General features: G+C 34.2%; 1 protein-coding gene and 1 long non-coding RNA gene across 2 annotated transcripts in view; one reads left to right on the top strand and one right to left on the bottom strand.

Annotated features, from left to right (window-relative positions):
- LOC117182597 (transcription termination factor 5, mitochondrial) overlaps positions 1-24090 on the top strand; it is a 194315-nt gene extending 170225 nt beyond the window's left edge. The window contains exon 7 of the mRNA XM_033375691.1: positions 23688-24090. Coding sequence (XP_033231582.1) covers positions 23688-23868 — 181 coding nt within the window. The 3' untranslated portion in view covers positions 23869-24090. The remainder of the gene's footprint in view (positions 1-23687) is intronic.
- Positions 16390-17859, bottom strand: LOC117167344. Its single transcript, XR_004466378.1, has 3 exons — positions 17557-17859; positions 17254-17474; positions 16390-16561 (listed from the first exon to the last, which is right to left on the bottom strand). It is a non-coding gene; the product is annotated as an uncharacterized LOC117167344 (long non-coding RNA).
- Positions 24091-24493: the final 403 nt, after the last annotated feature.

Here is a 24493-nt window from a genome sequence, read left to right as displayed (position 1 = left end):
GGGAGCTCTTCTTAATATTTTGACACCAAAATCATGTCGATACACCTTACCGACTGCGAGTAAAGCCACCCACGCTTTAACTTGACAGACTGTATATCTAAATTTCGGAAATGTCGTTGCCCAAGTCTGACACTGTCTCCAGAAAAAGAGGGTAATTATTCTGTGGATTTATTATGAGTGAATGTGTCTATATGAGCCTGGAGTTGTAAAATTTTTATTGAATTTGAATTATTTTTCGTTGTAAAAAAGGTTATATAGTGTGTGGATCAATTCAACCATAATTCTTTTGAGAAACTGATATTGTGACTTTTGACAACTTTCCCTAGTTTTGTGCTGGAAGTTCCTGTTCCTTTGTTGTTTCTTCGTATCTGATTCTTGTTCATTGTAGTCTGTCTTTATTTGTGTTGAGCTACTGTTGTTTTATTAACTTACGAAAATTGTCAATTAAATTTAAACTGTGTAATTTAGTTTATTAACAAACAGAGTAGTTTGTTTCCTGATATAAGATTTTGAGTTCTGCATTTTACTGTTAGTACTTTGCGACTTTCATTTTTCTGAAAGATAAAGTTCCGGCCTGTTTAATTTTATTCTTAAAATCTAGTGGGCCACATTATTTAGGTTTGATTGAGTCAGTGTTTGAGTTTTGTGTCAGATTTTGTTCGTAATGCTATTGATCCCTTTCCATTTTGTCATATTTTGAGTAAATATCCTAAGTTCATTAGTACTTATTGCTTCTATTTGCCTGTTACAAATTCTGCGGGTCTTCTGCTTAAGTTATAATTGCTAGCTAATCTATTATTAGACTGGTCCTGATTTTTTTCTTTGCACTTTCTCTTTAATAATTTGCAGTTTTTTTAATCTATCTGTCCATTTATGAACGCTTTGAAATTCTATTTCACTATAATATTTTATATTTTTCCTAAGTAATTGGATTGGTTCTAGTTCGCCACCTAAATTTAAAAATTCTGGGGTATATTGTGTCGAAAAATGTTTGCTATTATATATTGCGAACTGCAATTCGTCTTGTGTTCATCCCAAGTAAAGTGATAGCTATCTAGATAGGTTTTTGTAATTTTGTAATTGTTCCATTTTAACGTTTAGTTAGGTTGGCTTAAGGGTAATATTTTGGCCAAATTTATCGGTTAAATCTGTTAAGGTTTTATTTCCGAATTCCGTGCCATTATTAGTGTAGAGAATGTTAGGTGTTCCCCAACACGAAATCACACTTTTGTCAAATTCGGGCTATTGTAATTCCGTTAGCTTTTTAAATGGATTTATTTCGACCCATTTGGCAAAAATATCCACAAAAACGAATAAGTCCTGGTTTTTTCTCTTGTTGGAGATCGATAATGGATCCATGATATCTGCAGCAATCATGGTCCATGGTTCTTCAACGATTCTTTTTACCTTTAGACCTATTTTCGGTTAAATTCTCGGTTTTGTTCTCGGACATGTTTCACAGTTTTTCATTTAACTCATTATTTTGGAATACATCCCCGGTCAGAAGTAGTACTCAGAAATCCTCGGGTGATTTTTTTCGAAACCAAAATGTCCTGCTTGTATGTAATCATGATTTTCTTTTAAAACCTGTGTTCGTAGTTTTTTTAGTACGACAAGTTTGCATGGGTCTGGTAAAAGAGTAGATTGTAGTGGGTCAGTTCTGGTTTTAGTTTTTTCTACGCTACAAGCGAACGCAAATGCTTCATTTTTGGCTGGTTCTCCTGATTTCAAGAGATTATCAGGCACGAAATTTGAGCTACCTTTGCGGTATACACTGCGATGCAAATGTTTTAGGCCACCTCTTTTTTTATGACTGAATAAATTCTCTTAATTTTAATTATATCAGAGCTAAATAAATTTTTCTTTAAAAGTTTTATTGTTTTCGAAATTCTGCATAAAATAAGTCCAGGTTTATTTGTTCATTGTATCACAACAGCTTACGAGTATAAAATGTAAGGAATTTATTTTCGAATTGCAAGAACTTGAAGTTGTAATAAAAAAGTTGGAAAAGTTTGAAAACATCTTATCTGCAGGCTAATCAGAATAAAAGGTAAATAAACATTTATTTTGAGGAAATTACGTAGAAACTTCATGATTATATATTTCATATATTGTACAAATATATTTTTGTTACCAAAAATAATATTGAAATTTTTTCAACTGTTTTGTTACAAATTCAAGTTCTTGCGATTCAAAAATAGAATGTTCACGATTTATGCTCTTAAGCTGTTGTGATACGGTGAAAAAAGCTTCAAAATGACCTTAAGGACATAGAAAAATGTTGAATTTTTCGGAAGTTATTGAAAATTGAAGAAAACGTTGAAATTTTCACTGTTTTTGCAATATCTGCTTAAATACTAGACAAATTGGCTTCACGCTGGGCTTATTTTATACAGAATTTCGAAAACAATCAACCTTTCAAAGAGACATTTTCGTAGCTTTAGTATAATTAAAATTAGGAGGATTCATTCAGTCATAAAAAAACAGATGGCCTAAAACTTTTGCACGGCAGTGTATGACTTCGTAGTTATAATTGAGAAGTTCTAGTGTCCATATGGTTATTCAGCCAAAGGGGCTTTTTAGGTTATGGAACCACTTTAACGCTAAGTGGTCCGTGATTAATTTAAAACTGTAATCTTCTAAATATGGCCTAAATTTGTGTATGGCCCAAACTACTGCTAGGCATTCTTTTTCAGATGCCTAGTACCGAGATTCTGCGCCACTGAAACTTCTGATCGCAGTCAGTTTCGAGTTGAAAGCGTTTTTTGAAATCTGGACATGTCAAAATTAGCGCTGATTTTAAAAGGTTTTTAATTCTTTGAAATAACTCATTCTGTTCTAATCCCCAATCTCATTGTTTACCTTTTTTCAATAATCAATTAATTGGTTCTATTATTTCGGCAAAGTGTGGGATGAATTTTCTGTACCATTTTGCCATCCCTTTTATGCACTGTAATTGTTTAATATTTTTTTAGGCTTCGGAAATTCTAGAATTAGTTGCATGTTTTCTTCGTCTGTTTAGAGTCCTTTATCATTGACTTTCAAGTCTAAATATTTAATCTTAGAGCAGCCGAATTCACATTTGTCCGGGCTCATCTTTAAGTTTGCATAATTTATTTTTTCCAAAACAATATTTAAGAACTTTAAATGGTCATCAAAATTTTGAGTTACTATAACCACGTCATCTAAATAACAAAAAAACGTTTGGTTTTAAGTATGTAGCGATAATTTTGTCCATAAATCTCTGGAAAGTGACTGAACCTTGGTTAAACTAAATGGCATCCTTTTGTATTGATACATCTTGTTCCAATAACTTATTTACTGTTTGATAAATTATTTCTTGAATTTTTGGGCTCACGTCGCTGTTTTATGGGATCGTGGCCCTGCACGTCAATTTTAAGTTTCGTTAAATGGATTTCCCTATGTTCTTTTCCTGAAGGAATTTTTGTTTTATTTTCGAGAAGATTTTCTAATTGGGATTGTTGGCTTTCGTTAAGCTCAACGATACCTGCGAAAATTTCTGGCGAAATATTGTTTCGTTTGTCCATTGTTCCTAAATTATCCGTGATATTGTTTAATGTAATCGCTTTATTTTTTAAATTAACTTATTTGTTTTTCTTATCTCTTTTCGATACCTGATTGCCTTTTTGAGGTTCCGTTTTTGATTTTTTTTTCAATTGGTTGCTTTATTATTTTTCTAAAGGTTACAATCGCTATCTTTGCATTTGTTCCCATAATTGTTATCATAGTACGTTTTTCCTAAATTATTCTTCTGGTCCTTTTTTCCTAATTTTAGATTTGCCTAAATTGAATAAGTCTTGTTTGCTTGATTCAACGCCAGTGGCGTGGGTGGGGATGCTCTCGAAGGGTTGGAATTTTTTGCTCGTAGGGATACTTATTAAGCTAGGGATATCCTTCGTAGGATTTGTTGCAGGAGCTTGGGCGTTTTTTTGGGGGGATTGATTAGGATTTATAGGTGCTAGGGGGATTTCGCTGTTTTGTAACCTTGAACTACTATTTTTATGCTCCTCTAGTATTTTCGAGGGTAATTCTACCTCCGAATTTCGGTTTCCTGTTTGTGTTGCTATCTCCTTCCTTTCTAATTATTAGTTTTTGAAAAATATGTACATTTTTACTTCCTTTATTTTCGTTGGATTTAATGTTTAGTTTCGCTTCTATCTTATTTTGTGTTATAAGGACGGGTAATGAGTTTGCATATGCTTCCAAAGGATAGTAGATGGGGGGACTCTCTGGTAACCACCAAATTTCTGAGTCATAGCTTAGGTTTATTCGTAGGCCCTTTAGCATGTCCGTGCCTAGAATGACTAATGATTCAAATTTTGGGACTGACTTGAACATTAAATGCTCTGTGCGTTTTCCGATTATAATTGGAATTACTATTTCATCAAGTATATCGACTGTTTCACCATTCGTTACCATCAATTTTCGAAAGACTGGTTTAAAAATGGAATAATTTAAATTCTCGATTTTTTTCAGTAATTCATTGCCAGCGTACGGATGTATGGCACCTGTATCAACTAGAATTCGAATTAATTTACCTCGCATTTTGTCATGAAATGAAAATGTGCCTCCGTTATTTCATCTTTATCCGAATTTAACAATTCTGGCGTTTCGGTATTAGTTTGTACTGTTTTTGGTCCTGATACCTGCCCTTCTAGTTTCCCTGGTTGTACGCATAATGTGGGCGTTCGCTTTTAAAATGTTTCGTTAAAATACAGTGACATCAACTTAAATTTGTTGTGTCCTCATTCATTTTTGTGTTTGAGTCTTTTTTTTTAGTTAGAATTATGGTTTTTTCGGGAATCGCTATTCTTATTAGCAGATTTTCGATTTTTATTACCGTCGTTTGGTTTTTGAGAACTTTGTTGATCATTATCCCTAACTAAAAAATTTTCCGCTTTTTCTGTTAAGCATTCGATCATTGGATTGTTTTGACCTTGATTTAGGCCCAATGACATTTGATTAAACATTGGTAACGTTTGGTTCTAAGGATTTAATATATATATTGTTCTATTGTATAGCGGGATACACTATTCCAGACAGGCAACCTAGGGATTTGGACTGCTGAGATGAACTGAAGCGGTGGTTAATCGGTCGGCTTTTTCCACATTAACGGATCCTCGGGCTTTTCCGGCATTGCCCGTGACCCCGCCATCATTTAATGCACACTTCCTCAATTCTTAATTAAATGATATCCCATTCGATATATCTTCTGTTACACCCCCTCCCCCTGAACGGGTTAGGGTTAATGTAATTTTCTTTATTTTTAATTCCCTTTCGAAATTTTCTACGTCTTCTGTAGTTAGATCTAAATATAAACAGTCATCTTTATCATCTATTTACCTTACTAGTTTACAATTAGCACTATTATTTGCATTATCTATGGGATCAAGTATTTCAGGAATACTTTTTCGCAAAATCGACAATTCCAACCGATGTTGATGATGGTGATGGGTTTTTTTCTGCTTTAGTGCCGAATCTATATCTTCGCTCTCTAAAGTTAAATATCTAAAAAATTAAAACAAAAAAATATATAAAAAAAAAGAAACAAAACAAGAATAATAACCTCGGTATTAGTTTAACCGTCATAAAGAATCTGAAAAAATCTGTATAAATGAAACCCAAGTAGGTGTAAGTGTAACCAGTAATAAACGGCAGGTGTATGGTTTTTTGTATGTTAAATTTTATTCGTTGTCTCTGTCTAGATATTTTCTTATATTATTTAAATCCCATTCTCCGAGACTTTTTTCGCGAGAATCTTTTATCTCGTATATTGTGTTTGAGACTTTTCGCTTAATAAAATAAGGACCATCGTAAAGCAGAAAAAACTTTTTCGCTTTTTGGTCAACTTGTTTTATAATAACTTATTCGATTTCAATACCCGCTCGCCTATTTCAAATTGAACGGGTCGAAAACGGAGATTGTAATGGTATGCTTGTCAATCATTTGCCCTGTCTAAATTTTGTTGTACTTTTTCCTTAATTAACTGTAAACGTCTCAACCTAGCGGTTCACTTATCGGTACTTTGAAATTTTATTTCTTCATCATTTTCCCAATCTTTTCTAAGAGATTGAAGGGGCTGCAACTCAAGGCCTAAATTTAAGAAAGTTGGTGTGAATTGCTTTGACGAGTGTTTGCACGTATTTAACGCAAATTGTAAGTCCTCAATAATGTCATCCAATCTCGCGTGATCATTTTCCAAATAAGCCTTAATCGCGGTCTTAAAGGGGGAGATGCCTTTAGAAAGGGTGTCAAAATTTTTCCATTCATCTGATATAAAAAAGGTTTTTTTTGTTTGATTACTTATGTGTTAAAGGGAAGAATAAACCTATAAAATAATAAAAAAAGCTGAAAATAAAATTTTATATCGGCTGTTTAATCGAAGGTCCAAATTTTCGACCATTTTTCAACAGTTTTGACCCCAAAAAAATTATTTAATAACCCGATATCTTTAAACTTTTAGGTATATCCGATAGTACCATAAAGAGAAACCCCTGCAAATTTCAGCCTAATCGGTCAATAACTTTTTAAGTTACAGCACGAGCAGTTTTTGAAAAGACAATTTCGTGATAATCAAAGTTTAAATATTCATTACGGTAAAACTATTAGTTTTAGTGATTTGCCGATCAATCGGCGATTCCGTGTCCACATAATAAACTTAGTAAACTTAGTAACGTAGTAATCAGCCTTTTTAGAATTTATGGGAGAAAACAATATACAAACCTATTGTGTAAGAAACATTGCTCCGACCCAAGCACTCCGACTACCTAATTAGTGACAGTATACGGACTCTGACATTTTTGACAATATCTCAATAAATATTTAATGTTTTCCTTTTTCCTTTTTACAGTACATTTTTAACATGTTATACATTCAAAATATGAAAAAAATCGATTTTTTGGAAATTCTAAAGGTATCTCCCCCCCCCCCCCCCCCCCCCCTAATTGAACGATTGGACCTCTCGGTTGGATTTTCTTCTGTGCGATACTTCGGTGTATTTACATGCCTAATGCCGAACATGGGAATTAATTCTATCCATTTTGTGAATAAATCCACAAAAATCAAGAAGTAATCGTCCTTTTTTATTTTAGAAATTGGTAGCGGTCCCATTATGCCGGCAGAAACTGCCGTCCACGGTTCTTTGATGATTCCTTTGCCCATAAAACCTGCCTTTTTTATTATTTGGTTTTATACGCTGACAGATTTCGCCTTGTTTTACATATTTAATAATATCTGAGTACAACCCGATTCTGAAATAATACTGAGACACTCTAGCGTGCGTTTTCTCAGTACGCAGATGTCCTGCCTGTACCTCATTATGATTCTCGTGTAAGACCTGAATTCTGAACTTTTTTGGAATTGTCCATTTCCAGGAATTCACATCCGGCAGTAAATCTGATTTCAATGGATCTGGTATATAGAAATATAATTGTTTGTCCCTAATGCGCCATTTTTCGTGTTCGTCGGAATTAGTCTGGACTTGTTTCATTTTTACTTTATACCATTTGTCCGTGTCATCATTGAACTCCTCATTCGTTTGTTCTATACTGCATGACAATATTGAGGCTATCGACTGATTTGGTTCAATAGTCCTAGATAACGCATCCGCTCCCCAATTTTAACTATCTTTCATATGTATGACCTCATAATCATATTCCAACAGTTCAAATGCCCACCGAGCTAACCGCCCAGTTAGATTCTTTAGATTATGAAGTCATTTTAAGGCTATGTGATCAGTTACAACTATAAAGTTGTATCCCTCTAAATACGGTCTAAGCCTTCTAATTGTCCATTCAACCAATAAACCTTCTTTTTCTGAGCTTGAGTATTTTTTCTCTGCACTATTTAAGCCTCTGCTTGCATACGCGATAACACAATTTTCATAATTTAATTTTTGAGATAAAACTGCGCCTAAGCCTGCATTGCTCGCGTCTGTTTCTACCTGAAAAAGCTGAGGAAAATCTGGACAAGATAAAACAGATGTCGACGTTAAGAGATCTTTAACCGTATTGAATGCTTTTTCTTGTTCATTCGTCCATTTCCAAAACCTATCTTTTTTCAAGAGTCTATTAAGCGGTTCTATGATTTCAGCAAAGCATGGCATAAACTTCCTATACAAATGGGCCATTTCTACCAATCTCTGTAATTTTTTGATTATTTTTGTTCTAGGGAATTCGAGTATTGGTTTTATTTTTTCCTCGTCAACTTTCAACACTTTCTCATTAACGACAAAGCCAAGATACTTTATTTCGGAACAGCCGAACTCACATTTGTTCGGGCTGATCGTTAACCCATCCTCATTAAGTTTGTCTAGGACAAGATTTAAGTAATGTAAGTGTTCGCTGAAGGTCTAAGTAATGATCACAATGACGTCCAGGTAACAAAATATATTTGGTTTTAATTCAGGTGTAATGATTTTGTCCATTCGTCTCTGGAAAGTTGCTGGAGCATTGGTGAAACCAAATGACATACGCTTGAATTGATACATTCGCTTTCCAGGAACTGTGAAAGCTGTTATCGATTTAGAGTCTTCGTCTAGAACAATTTGGTTATATGCCAAATAAAAATCAATTTTAGAGATATATTTTGCCGATCTTGGGATATAGAATTTCCGCCATTAGTGGTATAGGGTACAAGCCTTTCGTAGTGATTTTATTAAGCTTCCTGAAGTCCAAACAAAACCTATACTTTCCATTTGGGTTTTCAACCATAGCAATAGGGTTGGATCAATCGTAATTTTGGGACTAACGTGATAATATCGTTGCTGTATTGGATTATCTCCTGGCACATCTATTTTGTGTTTTGTTAAGTGCGTATGTTTTAATTCAACTGCATACTCTGGGCTTTTATCTTTAAATAACTGTTCGATTCTGTTTTGTTGACTCATTCAGTTCTACAATTCCGTTACATAATTTAGCAGCAACAAATTTTTGTATAACGGGTTTAGATGGCTTCATTATTAAATTATTTAAATTTATCGTATTATTTTTAAAATTGTACCAATTTTTCTTATTTGGTATTCGTTTATTTTACTTAGACTCTGAATATCCTGACTAACATTTCTTTTCTTATTCCAAATATTAGTATTAAAAGATTAAAATGAATCTTTTTCCTGGATTTCATTATTGCTATATTTTTTTGCTACACGTGACTTGTTTTTCATATATGAATCTGATTGGCTAACTGTCTCGCAATTTTACTTATGGGGCTGGAGATTTTCCAGAATCTGAAACCGGTTCAAGATTTTAATATCCATTAATTTAGAAATATTCTTATTGGGGCTATTTTCGGGGGTTTTCTTTATTTGTTCTTGACCTAATTTTTCCTCCAAACTTCGGTTTTATTTCGAATTTTCTTTTTCGAAATTTTCTTTACACTTATTTATTTCTATAGCATTTTCATCTTTTATATTTTGGGACTTACTCGTTTGAGTACCAACACTTTTCACTTCTCTAGAGTAAATATTTTTTATCGGCTTCGGTAAAGATTTTGGCTGTGCCTCCATTTGCTAACAAAAATGTGCCTTTTCCAGGAGCCACCATACTTGTTTTTCAAAATCTAATTTCATTTCAATATTTACGAACATATCGTGACCTATAATTCCTGCAGATCGTAGATCTGGTACCAATCTAAACAATATTTTTTTGTCACGTGTCCGATTTTAACTGGTATAATTACTTGTCAAGTAATGTCTCATCTGATTCGTTTGTTTTAGAATTTAATATTTCAGGCGTTTCGGCATTTTTAAACGGTACTTGCGCCCCTAGTGCCCGTCTGAAGCATTTCCCTAGTTATAAGATAAGAGCCAACACCCTCTTTTAAAATATCCTGGCACGCCGCATAAATAGTATGTGCAAGATTGTTTTCTATCCTCGTTTTATTGAGTATTATTCGTTTGGGAATTTTGTTTTTTTCCTGAGTTCGAACTTGCACCATTCTGCGCGTTTGAATGGTCATTTCCGGATTTCTGGTTTTTCGCGGCGACTCTAATTGAGGCATTTGTTCTATTGACATGGCACTTATATTATTACCCTGTCCTATTGTCATCTGTCTAAACATTTGTAGCTATGCATGAAACGTGTTCAAATTCTGTCTCGGTCTATAATTTGGGATTCTTCGTTGAAAATTAGGTCTCGGATTTTGTTGAAAATTATGTCTCGGATTTTGTTCATTTTGCAATTGTATAGGAAGGAAAGGAGATTGAAACGGATAAAGAGAATTTTGATTTATGAATTCAACTCTTCTATTGTGATTATTATTCTGATTTCGTTGCCAATGACTTTGATTTTGGTTTTGTCTACCTTGACTATTTTCGTTCCTGTTATTATTCGCACTATTCCTATTATTTCCGCCATTATTCTGATCTTCTTATTTGCTTTAGATTATTTTGAATATTTATTTTTGTTTCCGTAATTTGCAACACCTGACCTCTGATTTTCGATTTCGCTAATATAGTTTCCCATTCCTTCCCTACATCCTCTAACTCCTCAAAATGTTCGAAATCATTTCTTTTAATGTAATTTTATACTCTATTCTTAAATTCTCGTAGGCTTTCTGCAATTCCCATTCTAAGCCTTTACGCAAATATAGTTTTGAAAACAATGATCTGATATCAGTTAAATAAGAGTGTACTATATGTCCTAATTCTTCTTCTGGTTGCAAAATTTTATTTTTTGCCTGATTTCTTCGGAAAATCTCTCATCGATATAAGCGCTTCTGAAATCTTCTTTAAAGTCTGATATTTTGCGCCATTTTCTACGCGAAACTCGACATCATTGAAGAGCTTCTTCGGTCAAAATCGCGTCTAATTTTTCCAAAATATCTTTATTACCGATTTGATCACCCCTTTGAAATCGATAAATATTTTCTAAAAATTGAGCCGGACTATCATCCCTATTGTTCCTAAATTTAAAAGGCCAGTTACTCATTATTTGGAATAGCATCTGTATTATTCCAAAAGGAAAATAGGCTGCTGGTATTGTTGTTTGACTATTAAATTGGTCCTCGTAACTTTGAAAATTCCTATCATTCGGTTCTCTTGCTACTTCTTTTGAATGATTTTTATGCGATCTAACAGAATATCTTGTTCTTTGTCTGGCGTTTGTGTCTCTGTCATCCCTACCATTCCTATTCTTATCCTTTGTTATTTCTAAACTCGCTCTGTCTTATATTTCCACTTACTGGAATGGAAGCTTCTAATGTGTACCCTAAGGGTTTAAATTTTTCTTGCACCTTCTTCTTTATTTCCTTACACCCCCCTCCCCTCCCCCCACACTTACTTCGTGGTGGAAGGGAGACCTACAGTTTAAGGTGGGTTCCGAACTCCCAAGAGCAACAGCTTTAAGTACTTAGAGAAAACCTTTTTCTCTAGAGACACCGGTTCCACGACTCTCCGGAGATAAACAACTCCCTTTGCTAGGCTAGTGTTCACCGCGTGGGCCGTCGACGCTCTTTCAGAGTGCGAGGCGGGAATTGAACCCGCAAGCCGGCGGAGTGGGTCCAAAGCTTACGCTTTAGCCCCCACGACCATCGTCCTACTTTATATTTCTACTTTCTTCCGGATTTATAGTTATTAATGAAGGATGAATGTTAATTGTTCGTGTATTATTTCGGCTTCCTAATGAGCTATGAGCCCTTGGATTACTAGTTTTACCCTGACTATCGCATGCTTTACGCTTTTCTTCCTGCACCCTAAACCATTTAGCTTCCTGACGACTCATGTATTCCTCATACTCCATGAGCTCATCAACTTATATTAAAAATCTTTCATTGTTTTCCAAAAATGAATCCATCTAAAATGTTTCCTTATTTATTACATTTACTGTACTTGTTTTGTGCGATTTCTGATTTGTTCGCGATATTGCACCTAAGTTCAATTTACTAGATTGGAGAAGTCCCGCAAAGGACAATCCCAATTCTTCCAAAATTGAATCGGAATCCCAGGCATCAATCTTGTTGTTTTGGGGAATTCTGTCATCGTTTACTCTAAAAGGAGTATTTGATAGAAGAAAATTGGCGGATGGATGAGTCGCGTCAAATCTTGCGCATCTCACCCATTGTGGCGTGGTCCTATCATTAATAGTTTTTTTAGGGACTTGATCTATTACTGAGCATCTCATAGCTTCCGTATTTATTAATTGTGGGAAGGTAATCGGATTTATCTCGGTATTCTGATCCTTTTCATTTTCGTTGGGTATCATTCTGTTTATTATTTGTAATACATCTCGCTCTCCATCTGATTGTTCTTCGTTATTATCTGAATAATTTTCTACATTTAATATACTATCCGGCTCTATTTCTACATGATCTTCCCTATTTTCCGGGTTTAATGTAATAATGCGATTTGCCATATTTTTAATTACTTTCCCGACCCTAGATTCATTTAATAGCCGTTACTGCGTCTCTTTATTTCGTAATATTTATTTATCAAGTGCGCAAGGATTCGCAATATAACCATGTATCATAATCATGCTTGACCTTGACGTTACTTGTTTACTAAATAACCACGCGAGAACCTGAAATCGCAGTCACTTTGAAACAAAATTTCTCCTTAACGAGTATTTTACGAGTTAGGCGCCAGGTATAGCGGGATACACTATTTCAGGGAGGCAACCTAGGGATTTGGACTGCTCAAATAGAGAAAGGTGAAGTCAGTTAGAATTTCCCATTTTTTGTCTAAATCCTCTAATTGCTTGAAAGTATCAAAATCGTTCCTTTTAATGTACATTTTGTTTCGATGCGAAGGTTTTCATAGGTTCTACGTAATTCCCATTTACGGTTTTTTCTCGGATATAGTTTGGTAACAAGTTTTCTAATTTCCGTCGGGTACGAATAAATGTCTTGGTTTCTTTTTTCATTAAAAAATTTAATTTTTTGTTTTATTTCGCACTAGTCTTTTGCATCTTCAATTAGTAACGCGTCTAAGTTTTCTATAATGTCCCGATCATTCATTTCATAACCCCTTTTTAATCTTTTTTGTTCTTCAAGGAAATGCGCGGGGCTATTGTCTTTATTATTTCGAAAATCCATAGGCCAATTGCTCATAATTTGAAACGGCGTTTGTATCATACCGAATGGAAAAGAAGTGGCTTGAATTGCCTAATTGTTTATTTGATTATTGGATTCGTACTCGTTATCCGTATTATGATTGTGAATTCGTGAACGTCTGTTTGACCTGTTAATCGTTGTTTAGAGTCTACGTGTTCTGTTTTGTCTTCAGTTCATTCTGTCCTGTAATAGTTCAATGTCATCAGAGTCTTGTAATTTTAAATTATTATTTCTCAATCTGCTACGGTTTTCAAAATTATTGTAAGAAAATATATTAGCTTCTCTTAAATGTTCCCTTAAGTCGAATTGGACTGACTACCTATTACGAGGTTCGCTATTATTTTTCCTATAATTTGGTTTTACTATTTCTCTTACGTCTTCGTAAGAGCTATGAGCTGTCAGTTTTAATCTAAGCCTTAACTGGTTTGCCCGTTTTTTCCTTTCTTCAAGAAATCTTTCCTTTTGTTGATTCATAAATTTGTCAAAGTCTATACTTTCTAAAAGTTCGTCAGTATCTAAAACGCAATGTGTATTGTTTTCCAAAAATGAATCGCGTTCAAAATTTTCGTTGTTCATTTAAGGCCGATTTTTTGACTTATTTCTATTTTCTATGTGATCAGGGATTCGAGTGATGTCATGGAGTGGGGTTGATTATTTTGAGTTGGTCTATCTTTATTTGGCCTATTGTTCATAGCAGGTGTTTCCGTGTTTTTTTTTTGCGCGAAACCTCTGCCACGACCTATGTGCAAATGAACTTTAAGACCGTTACGTGCACGGTGGCCGAGAAACTATATGTCTGCCATAGTCGGAAAATATGTCCTGGAAACTGAAAGCCCACTATTGACGGCAGATCAACTATAATTTTCCGCAATCCCCTGCTCCCCTGGTCCGTTCTTGTAAAAACTATTGAAAGAGATTTGCGGAACACTATTCCGGAAGATCTGATAGAAAATTGGACTCTGCTCATCGGCAAAGTTTGGAAGGCTTCGTGTCTTGATTTTTCGTTTGAAGGATTTGCGTTCGCGAGTTTGGCTTTTCCGAGACTCGAAGAAACTGAAAATTTTTTTGAGCTTCCAGAATCAAAATAAAAGTATTTGTTAAAAATATATATATTTAACTTACACCTGAAACTAATATTTTTAAACATAATTATAATTATAATTAAAGGAATCCATTCATTGGCATTTCGAGCTTCCATATAGCCGGCCTATAGCCGGAACGTTGATCGCTAGACGGTCGAGCGGGCAATATTGCCAGCAATGACGTTTACGTTGAGCTACTCATGTGCTTTAAAAGTGGTCCTGTCAATCGGACTGCGTGCCGGCGCATAGGCTTGCATCTTGCCGACTTTTTGTCATCTGGGTATTCGAGTTTATTTTGGAATATTTTAATTATTATTGTAATTAGATATCAAATTGTCACAGAGTTCAAAAATCTGTTTATTTTCATTCTCCAACCCTTTGTTTATGATATACGTCGCGTCATCTTTCCGCGAGTACAAGTTTCGCGTATGTAATTTATTGTGCGCCTAAATATTTCGCCGAGTTCGGCGATTAGAATATTCAATGGGAAGAGAAGAGTGTTCTATCAATTTCTTTCAGGTTTCACCTACTTTCATTCTTTCTAATTTTTCGATTTTATATTGTAAGAGCCGGTTTTAAATTTCGATAATGTCTTTTTTTTACCTTTCGGATGATTTCAGATTTCCCCGTTAAAATTTCGTTTCAATGTAAGGTTAAATCTCGTTTAGTCAAACCTTTGAACCTAAATATCTCAACAATTCCCAGTTTTTGTTTAACTTGCCTCTATCTATTGGGCTCCTGGGCAAAAACTCTGCCTTTTTAAAAGAGAACCTTAAAATCCATGTGGCGATTGTAAATAGGCACTTTATAGCTATTAGCATGAGCTCTGGACTGCACAAGTGTGCCTGCATCAATCTATACAAAGGAAGATTAGAAAGTACATAATCGCGTGAAGATCAGAATCCTCAACTTATAGGTCGAAATATCATTGAACATCTGTGTACTGGAGAAACATATGAATAGCTTGAAATGCTGCAAGTGAAACCCCAAAATGTGCGTCTATTAAAAATGGCCCTTGAACGTTATCGCTAAATTTTTTGACAAATTTTGGCTTCCAAATTATCTGGGAAGAATAATATCCAGACGACTAATATTATGGCCGTTCCTATGCTGCTCTACATGTTTGGTGCAGCAAAATGGAACGTTGATGACTCGAGGTCATCATCCTAGATATTCCGTACTTCATATCTAATCGCTTTTAAATTAAGTTTTAAATCCTCCGATGCTTCAGGGTGTGGTAAAGAAGAATGTTACTAATGGGAAACAGAATGAATGGATTACTATCCGGGAATATGAATTAGAATACGGAGTCAAAGTTTATAACGTTGGTCTCCTTGTTCTACATAATCAACCGCAGTTTTACGCAAGTCCAGACGTTTTTGTTTTGGAGAATACCCACACAACCAAATTAGTTGAAATTAAGTTTCCAAATTCATGTAAAAAATAATCGGTTTTCGATATATTTCAAAAGTTCAATGTTGCATACCTTAAGAGAATTATTAACGTAGATCACCTCAATCCGTCAGATAAAGTCTACAGTTAGTGTTACATACAAATGTACGTATCAGGACTTACACTTCGCGATCTGTATGTATGGTCACCCAAAGGAAGTTACATGATTCTTGTAAAAAGGAACGAACCATTTTTTTTAAATGTAATTCTTCTCTTGGAGGATTTTTATTTTAAACACTACCTGAGTGATATTTAAATGTAAGAAATAGTTATTTTACATATTTAATATGTATTTATAACAAAGTTATTTATTCAAATGTTGACTGCAAGAAACATTTGTAGTACAATTAAAACCTTATAGCTTCATTTACAGCTGAGTTACTTAAACTTAAGAAATTCGGAAAAAACGTATACAATTATAAGTATATAAAAATAGGTACTAAATTGGTATAAAATATTTAATCAGATAATTTTTCATTCTGAGGTACTTCCAAATCTGAATCTCTTTCTTTCAAAATTGAAGGTTGCAATTTTACTAATAGGCATCACATAAAAACGATATAATCTGTTTGAGGTAATAACTGCCTTGGCATTTGAGATAATATATTATAAATTCGTATGCGTTGCATAATTCTTTTTATGTGAATTCTCAATCGTGAAACTTGATACGTTTCTTCTACTTCTTCAAAGAACTTTTCTTGTCTTAGAAAAGGCGGCATGACTAGGATAATTCCTTCATCTTTTTCATCAAGTTTACTTGGAAATCCGTGGTATCCTTAATCTGTTAAGGCAAGATCCCCTCGTTCTAATAAATCAAGCAATGCACTACTTGTCGTGATTTAAGCATCGTTGATTTGGCCACGAAACACTTTGACATGATTTCTATGCAGTCGATGATAACACGACCGTTGTCGCATGTCTCCTTAGATTTTTCCGGCTTCGGGCTGAATTAATTAGTCCTAATTTCATTTAAGGATATTAGTTAAATCCGACTTTTAATTTTTTATAGGTATGGCACTGACTCAAAATATATTTTTTCCGAAAGATTTGCGAACGAAAGAAGCTTGTCGAATATCCGAGGTTTTGCGAGATCCTCTGATCAATAAATTGTTAAAAAATCAAAAAAATTGTTGAGGAAATGATTATTTTCACGAAAAATATGAATTTCGCGAAAGATAGAAATCAGCGGGTAGCAGACATTACAAGCAATATTCTTTATTTGAAATTACATCATGAGTAATAATGGCTTTTATTCTTAAAATCGTACACAAAATATTTCTGTCAGAGATCTGATTTTTGTCCCGACAACTACCTTAAGAGACATTTGCAAAAATTTAATAATATTACACTTAAATCATTTGAATTTAAAGAATTATACTTTTCTTTAAATTATGAAACAAATAGAAATGTTTAAAAATATGGTAAGCAATTTCAGATTCAAATTGACTGACGGTAACCGTTTCGTTTTAAAAATCAATACTTCTTTCTGTTAACAGTAATAACCCACCTGTCTCGCTTTTCTATTATATGTTTTGCCGTTTAAAGCAGATTAACTCACAACAATTCGAATTGCCTTCCCTAGTCTTTTGACAGCGTTCTGTCACATTACGTTTACAAAAATAATAAATCGTGTAAATATAATATTACTTACCGAATGACCAAAATAATTTTTCCAGATGCCTTAGCATTTTTTTTGTACAAAGTTATTGCAATACTTAATGAGGTATTTGTAATCCAATAGGAGATATGCCATGTTCAAAAGAAATTCAAAACACAACTCCGGCTAAACCTTTCAATAAACTCGAGCAAAAGTTTTTTTCTCCAACTCGAGATTTTATCAGTTTTCCTGCATGCATTCCCGTAGCCTGATAGCTAAACTCTTATTTTTAGTATTGATTTTTTTTTTAATCGCATATAAACAAGTGGAATTTACCCCTACGGAATTGTCACTTACCGGTAACGGCTGGCTTCAGGCCGTTTCCGTGGCCGTACCGAATACTCGGAATTTCCTGATTTTTTCTGGTCAAACACATTTGCTCTTAATTTAGTAACTCTGATCCTGTCACTTTGAGATTGTAAACATCCACATTTTATTTCGCGGAAGTGAATTTTTTTAATCATACTTTTTCGGCCTCAATTCAGAAACACTGCAGCTCGAAGGCATTCTTTTGGTCTTATATTTAAACGGTGATTTCGATTTTACAAGATGTTATTTCACTCTCCTGAAAATTTTCGATTTTGTTGGTTATCTAATTTTTTATATTGCAACCCTTCAAATCTTGTTTTTGAAATAAAATAAAGAAATGATGTAAAAAAACACAGCTTACTTCACTTACCTATGTTTGTAATTCATTATACAATTTATTATTTTATATAATGTGCATTCTTATATTTTATAAAAACGTATAATTACTTACTAGCTTTTAGCAAAATTTTATAAAAGTCTCATTATTTGAAATATTTTCATTTTTAAGACTTATTTCTTTTCATTTCATCTAGCCTTCGATTTAATGTTTAAATGATACTTTAAAGTTCAAGTATTAATTTGAGCTTCTAGTATTTTTTACTTGGAACAATTTATTCAACTGGAATGTCCCAATACATTATTTTCAGTTAGCGGGTTTGTTTTTATTTCCAAAATTTTACAAAATAAGGTTAGTAAAACTATAATCATTAGATTCTCTTTTTTGCTGGAAAAATTTGTTGACATTAAACATTTTTTTTTAAATAAAACTGAAAGAAATAGATCCTTTAAATTTTGGTGCTTTAAAATTTGAACAGAAATCACCGATTTTAAATAACACTTAAATTAAACATTAAACTTTTCAAATTTAAATTAAATTAAATTAAAATATTACAATTAAACATTTTCAAATCTGCCTATTCATATGAAATGTGTAAAGAGGCCATTCACAAAACTTGTGATAAATTTGTCAGGTACAGAGAAAAAGCTTGTCTGAGATTTTGTCGACGAAATCCAAGCGATACATTAGCGTAATTAGCTAAAGCGTGCTTCTATCATCTATTCATAATCTATTTGGAGCTGTTGTAATGGAAGGTCTACCGACAATTCTACAACACCTATTTCCGATTTTTAGACGTATATAAGAATCTCTGTTTTCCTTACTTTCCTTAGAACCCGATCTTTCATTGAGTACCTAACAGACCACCCGAACAAAAATGCTTCGACTTGAATTGCCCCCAATCAAGACATGCTGAAGTTGAAAAGGTCGACTTGAGCATGCCTCAGTTTTGAGACGGGGCAGACTTCAATTTATATCTTGGAGACAAGTTTCTATGTCTTGAAGACATAAATTTATCTCCTGAGTCAAATTTTTATGACTCCAACACGAGCGGTTTATAACTTCGAGTGTGCGCCTGTCCTAAAAAAATGGTCATTCTGACTGCCACAAAAGCTAATCTTTGTTAATGATTGAACAATCTTGTATAATTTTATACAATATATGTATATTCGATCAACTTATTTGCGAATTTTCATTTGTATTATACTTGTATGATGATGATACCGAAAATTTTGTTTGTATTTACGTATTTCTAACAGTTTAGGAGATCCTTCTAGAAAGTTACAATTTTTATTTTGTTGGAGAAAATTTTGAAGGGCTATACACGTTCAGAGCCACAGATTCTGAATTTTTGAATTAAAAATAACTAATTCAATAATTAGAAATTTTTCGTTCATCTATTATAATCTCATTTATGAGCCGTAAAAGGTTCGTATTAAGGCAGGTTTCCTTGAGACAAGTTTACGTCGTCTTGGCCAAGACAAGGCTTGACTTGAGATAAGTCAACGCCGTTTTATCTGTCGTGGCCATACAAGTAAGACGAAGGCTTATGTCTCGACTCAATTTTGAGACGCAGCCAGACATCGATTTCTTGGAGACGAACCCAAGATATAAACAAGACGAACTCAAGTCTAAGCATTTTTACTCGGGCAACCTTTAATTGCTCTACTCCAGCGATTCCCAAACTTTTTTTGCAGTTTTCAGGGAGGGGTAGGGCCGTCACCCTACCATTTTTTCCCTCTACTAGAACCCAAGGGCGATACTTAACTGTCGGTCATGCTCGAGGTTGCATGCTTCACTCGAGAGAAATGGAACTGGTTGAGAAAAATTAAAATGTGTTAAAATGTTAATAAATCAAAGTTTAATTTGTTGAATCAATTTCTTAATGTGACTTTAAGCAAATGAAAAGAAAGTGGATGAAAATCGGTTAATATCTTCAATGCCAATAGATAGTTCTTGTAACTTTGCATGTACTTGCAGACATGCTTGATTACTCGAAATGTTAACCGATTTTCATCAACTTTTTTTTCATTTTCTTAAAATTACATCACGAAAATGATTCAGATAATTAGAATTGAATTGAGCCATGTCTTTAGGATTTTAGTTATTGAAACAGCCTTAAATCTCATGACAATGAAAGGGTTTTCATAGCGGGGGGGGGGGGGGCTGCTGTGGTGCTGGGCCCGGCTGGCTTCTCCCCTACAGGGCTGCCCGGCCCGGGGTACTTCCCCCGACTTCTCATTTTCCACGTTTGTATATTCACCTTTTTGTTAGATGGGCCAACTTGAAAATTAATTCCTTTACTTTTCTTAGGCTGAGATACCCATTTTTAAGAATGATCACAGGATCTTCAAACTCGACTTCTTTCCGTGAAGGAGATGTAACATAGTCTGTTAACTGACAAGTCGCGCACGAATTAACTTATCGAGTTACCTCATCTTCGCCACCGAATATTATGTCAACTAAAATTGATTAAGAATAAGAACGCTGCTTACATCATTAGTACAATGACAGCTGTGCTTGGCACGAGGCACCAGATAAGACAAAAGTGAACACACAAAATGGGTAGCAAACTGACAGAAGTGATGGCGCGGATTTCAAATTCGAAGATACCATTCGAGTATGGCGGAACATTGTAAAACAGTGTTTTTATTTCCATCGCATTAAAGGAGATATTCAGAATTTTAACTTCAGATTTGTTATCAGCGACCCTAAACCCTCATAGTTAATAATTTTCAGTTATCTCATTCAGTTTGTGGATAATTAAAAAAAATTATACATAGTGTGGCATATTGGACCAGCTATTTTAAATTTTGAAAATCTGACCTCAGATTCAATATCAGCGACCCAAAAAGCCTTAAGAAAAACGATTTTGAGTGCTTTGAAGCGTACGGACTGATGCGTTACTGAACTTTGACCCATTTAGAGATAGGCTTATCACCTAAACGCGAGTAGTGGCACCTTCATGCTTTGCTCGCCCGAGATAGAACTTTCATGATTTGATGAAGCGAGAGAGCACATTTTAGTTTTGGCCAACTACTAGCTTCATCCTGCTCAATTCCGCGAGCAAGACTTTCTAGCGCTAACTTCTCGGTTAGCTTTTTATTGTTTTTATTTTTGCTCAAGTACCGTCAAATCGTGTCGCATGCATTGACATTCTACCGTTAGGACGCCTCGATATAATTATTAGCTATTATATAAATGAGAAATCCTAGATTAAACTAGGAATTACTTTCCAAGTGTTAGGAGACTAACCTGAACTTTCTAATTTTCTAGTTTATATATGGGACATTATTCCTCAATTGCCAAACTTAAAAAGTCCTGTTCTTAGATTTTCTTTAAATTCTCGGCATATATTCACCTACCCAACCGTACTTAATCTACAAATGTATAGACTACAATTATCATCCTTCTCTAAGGAATGGGGGCGGGGGGTCAATCCTAGCGCCTGCACAGGTTTTTCAAAAGTCTGTATCTTCCTTTTTATTTGAGCGATTTTAATTTTTTAATGAAGGTTTTCGAAACGATATTTTCCACTCTTCCCTTTTATTTTATAAACGAAAAAAATCAAAGCATTTTTAAGCATTTTTTAAACAACTTGATTGTTTATTTAACTTTTTCTGCAATTTCGCATACTTTCCGTTTTTTATAGTTTTGAAAGAAAGCTTGACTTCTTGGAAATGAATAGTTTCCGAGACATAGGCCCCGATGTGAAGGTAATCCTAATGCTCGTGCTCAGATGTAATCCTTTAGTATTCCACATACTTATAGTTTGTCAACTTACAATAATTATTGATGGTTCATATGCAGTCTTAAAAAAATTTCACTTCGTGAACAAATTTTGTATTTAAATATGTGCATAGAAATTCAGGTAAATTTCGATTCCTAACTTTCCCCCAATTTTTTAACTTACTTTAAAGCTAAATGTCTGAAGAAATCATTATTTTCGTTGTTCTGGCTACTGGTTATTGCTGATTGACATCAAAGTGAAAATTTCAGAATGTTTTCATGATCTGTTTTTCATGAATCTGGTACATGTGAGCATAACGATAATTTCGGATTACTTGCACCATGGCACAGTTGCGGCTTATCGCTGCCAAAAATGAATGATTGAATCTCTTAAATATTTTTATCTTTAAAAATTTCAGTACGTCACAGATGGAGCAACGCAACATTTAAAAAAACGTAAAACTTCGCCAACCTTCTTTGACATGAAAAAGATTTTGAAATTCCAGCAGACTGGATTTTCCATCCAACTGCGCATGGAAAAGGACTATGCGATGGAATTGGAGGATATTTAAAGCGACTTGCATCAAGAGCCAGCTTGCAACGCACAGCAGATAACAAATTCTAAGTGGTCGTGATTTAAATGAACGGGCTAGAGAAAACTTAAATGAAACAGTTGTACTCTACTGCTTCAAAGATGATCATTTAGCAGTGACATTTGAATTAGCTGATGGGTTCAGTAAGGCTGTCACAATACCCGGTACTCTCAAGGACCATGCATCATACAAAATGTGAATAAGACGAAAGCCGGTGAGAAGAAAAGGCAAATAAATTTAAAAACTATGTAAAGTCAGAGGCAAGGGTATTCATAAATATTTAACATCCCGAATAGTAAGAGACGAGGAGACTCACTTAGATTAACCCGTCAGCATCCACCCGTTTCAGAACGACGCTATGATGCCATATGGCATCACTAGGCTTAACTCACGAGCGATACAAATTATTTTGCATCTGCGTTCACAGCGATGCCATGTGGCACCCAGGGGCGCTGAAGGGTTAAGCATCCTGAAGAAATCTAAAATCGCACTGCCACCTTAACGTGGCAGACTCTGAAAAATATGATTTTACAGATCGTAGGCTAACGAACAGCGTTAGTTAATAATGTTTCTGCAGTTGATTTATTTGAAAAAGCACTGTTTATATTTTAAAAGCGGTTAAATTGTGAATTTATTCATGGAATATTGATGAATAATCAATATTTATAGAAGTTTTTAAATTATTTTATAACAAATAACAAATAATTTTATTTTCCTCTGACCTAGCGGCAAACATTCTTAAATTGTTAATAAGCTGATTCCATGTCATTTTGAATGAATTTCAACGCGCTGAAAGAAGGGTAGGCTTGCAAACTAGTCTGTGGAAAACTAAAGGATTATGTCTGAATACGAGCATTACAACTACATTCACATTGGGGCCAATATCTCTGACACTATTCACTGGACCATATTTTTACCTTTTTTGAAGGCAAAAAGTCAAGCTTTCTTTTAAGACTATTAAAAAATAAAAATATTCGAAATTGTGAACAAAAATTAAATTGTACAAAAATACTCTGAAAATCTTTAATTTTTTCACTTATAAAATAGAAGAATAGAGTGGAAAATATCCTTTCGGAAGCCGTCAGTAAATATATTAAATCGCTAAAAGAAAAAGGAAGTTATAGGCTTTTGAGAATACCTCTGCAGGCATTGGGGTTAAAAATGTCCCCCCCCCCCACCATAAATTGGAGAGGGGTGGTACTCTGAGCCTATGAATTTGTCGATTAATTACTGTTGGGTAGGTGAACATATTTTGAGCATTCAGTGACAATATAAGAACATGACTTTTAAAATTGAAGCAGTTGAGAAATAAAGCCCCATATCGCTAATTCTGTATTTCATTTGAGATATTTGTTAGAATTATTATGTATTTTAAAATTAAATTATTATTATTTATGCTAATACGTCATTTGTGTATGAATTGAGGTCGTACATAATATTGATCTGCATCTTATGTTTAGGGTTCAACTGGAAAAAACATGGACTTTCGTCCAGGATCAATACGAAAATCACGATGGTCATAAGTTCACATCCGCTCAAAAGATTGCCTTGTGCCTTTATCACTTAGAATTCAAACATCATTTCACCGGAGATGGTATTTTAGTTTCGAAGGCAAGTGAAAACGAAAAAAAAATGGAATAAGGACGAAACAAAATTTGAGAATGAGGTAATGACTGAAGATAAGGTCGTAATGAAATCCGTGACTCGTAAGTAAATCCATGACTATATCGCCAATGTGGGTACCAGTTACCAGTTACCGAGTGAAACTTGTGAAATGATGGTAGTGACTCAAAAAACACAACTAGCTGTGTCGGCATGTGTATTGTGTAAGTGTAAGGATTCATAAATTTTGATTCTATGTGACACGATGTACATTATTAATTGTTTACTTTCTAATATTTTAAGTAATACTTCATTAAAATCAATAATGTTATACGATACATGACTTTTGTCTTGAAATTCCGACATATATACAGCATTCACTTTTTTGCTGTTTATATCACCTTATTTGTATTCTATTAACGATATATATTTCTGCCAAAAACCTTCTCTGTAAAATTTAAAGTTATTGAGGTAATCGAAATTGATCTCGGACAATTATCCTTGATTCAGGCAATTCACAGTCCGACTTCCAGTTTACCACGCATGTCAGGGTCTCTTTTTTTCCTTTTCAAAGTTTCCAAGTTGTGACCTCCTTCCCACACGGCGTCAGTCAAATTTGAACTATAAATCTAGCTAGTCAAATAGAGCCACGCTTTAGGAAGCT

Source organism: Belonocnema kinseyi, chromosome 2 (assembly GCF_010883055.1).
Source record: "Belonocnema kinseyi isolate 2016_QV_RU_SX_M_011 chromosome 2, B_treatae_v1, whole genome shotgun sequence".
Classification (NCBI taxonomy): Eukaryota; Metazoa; Arthropoda; class Insecta; order Hymenoptera; family Cynipidae; genus Belonocnema; species Belonocnema kinseyi.
This window is presented reverse-complemented; position numbering and strand designations above follow the sequence as displayed.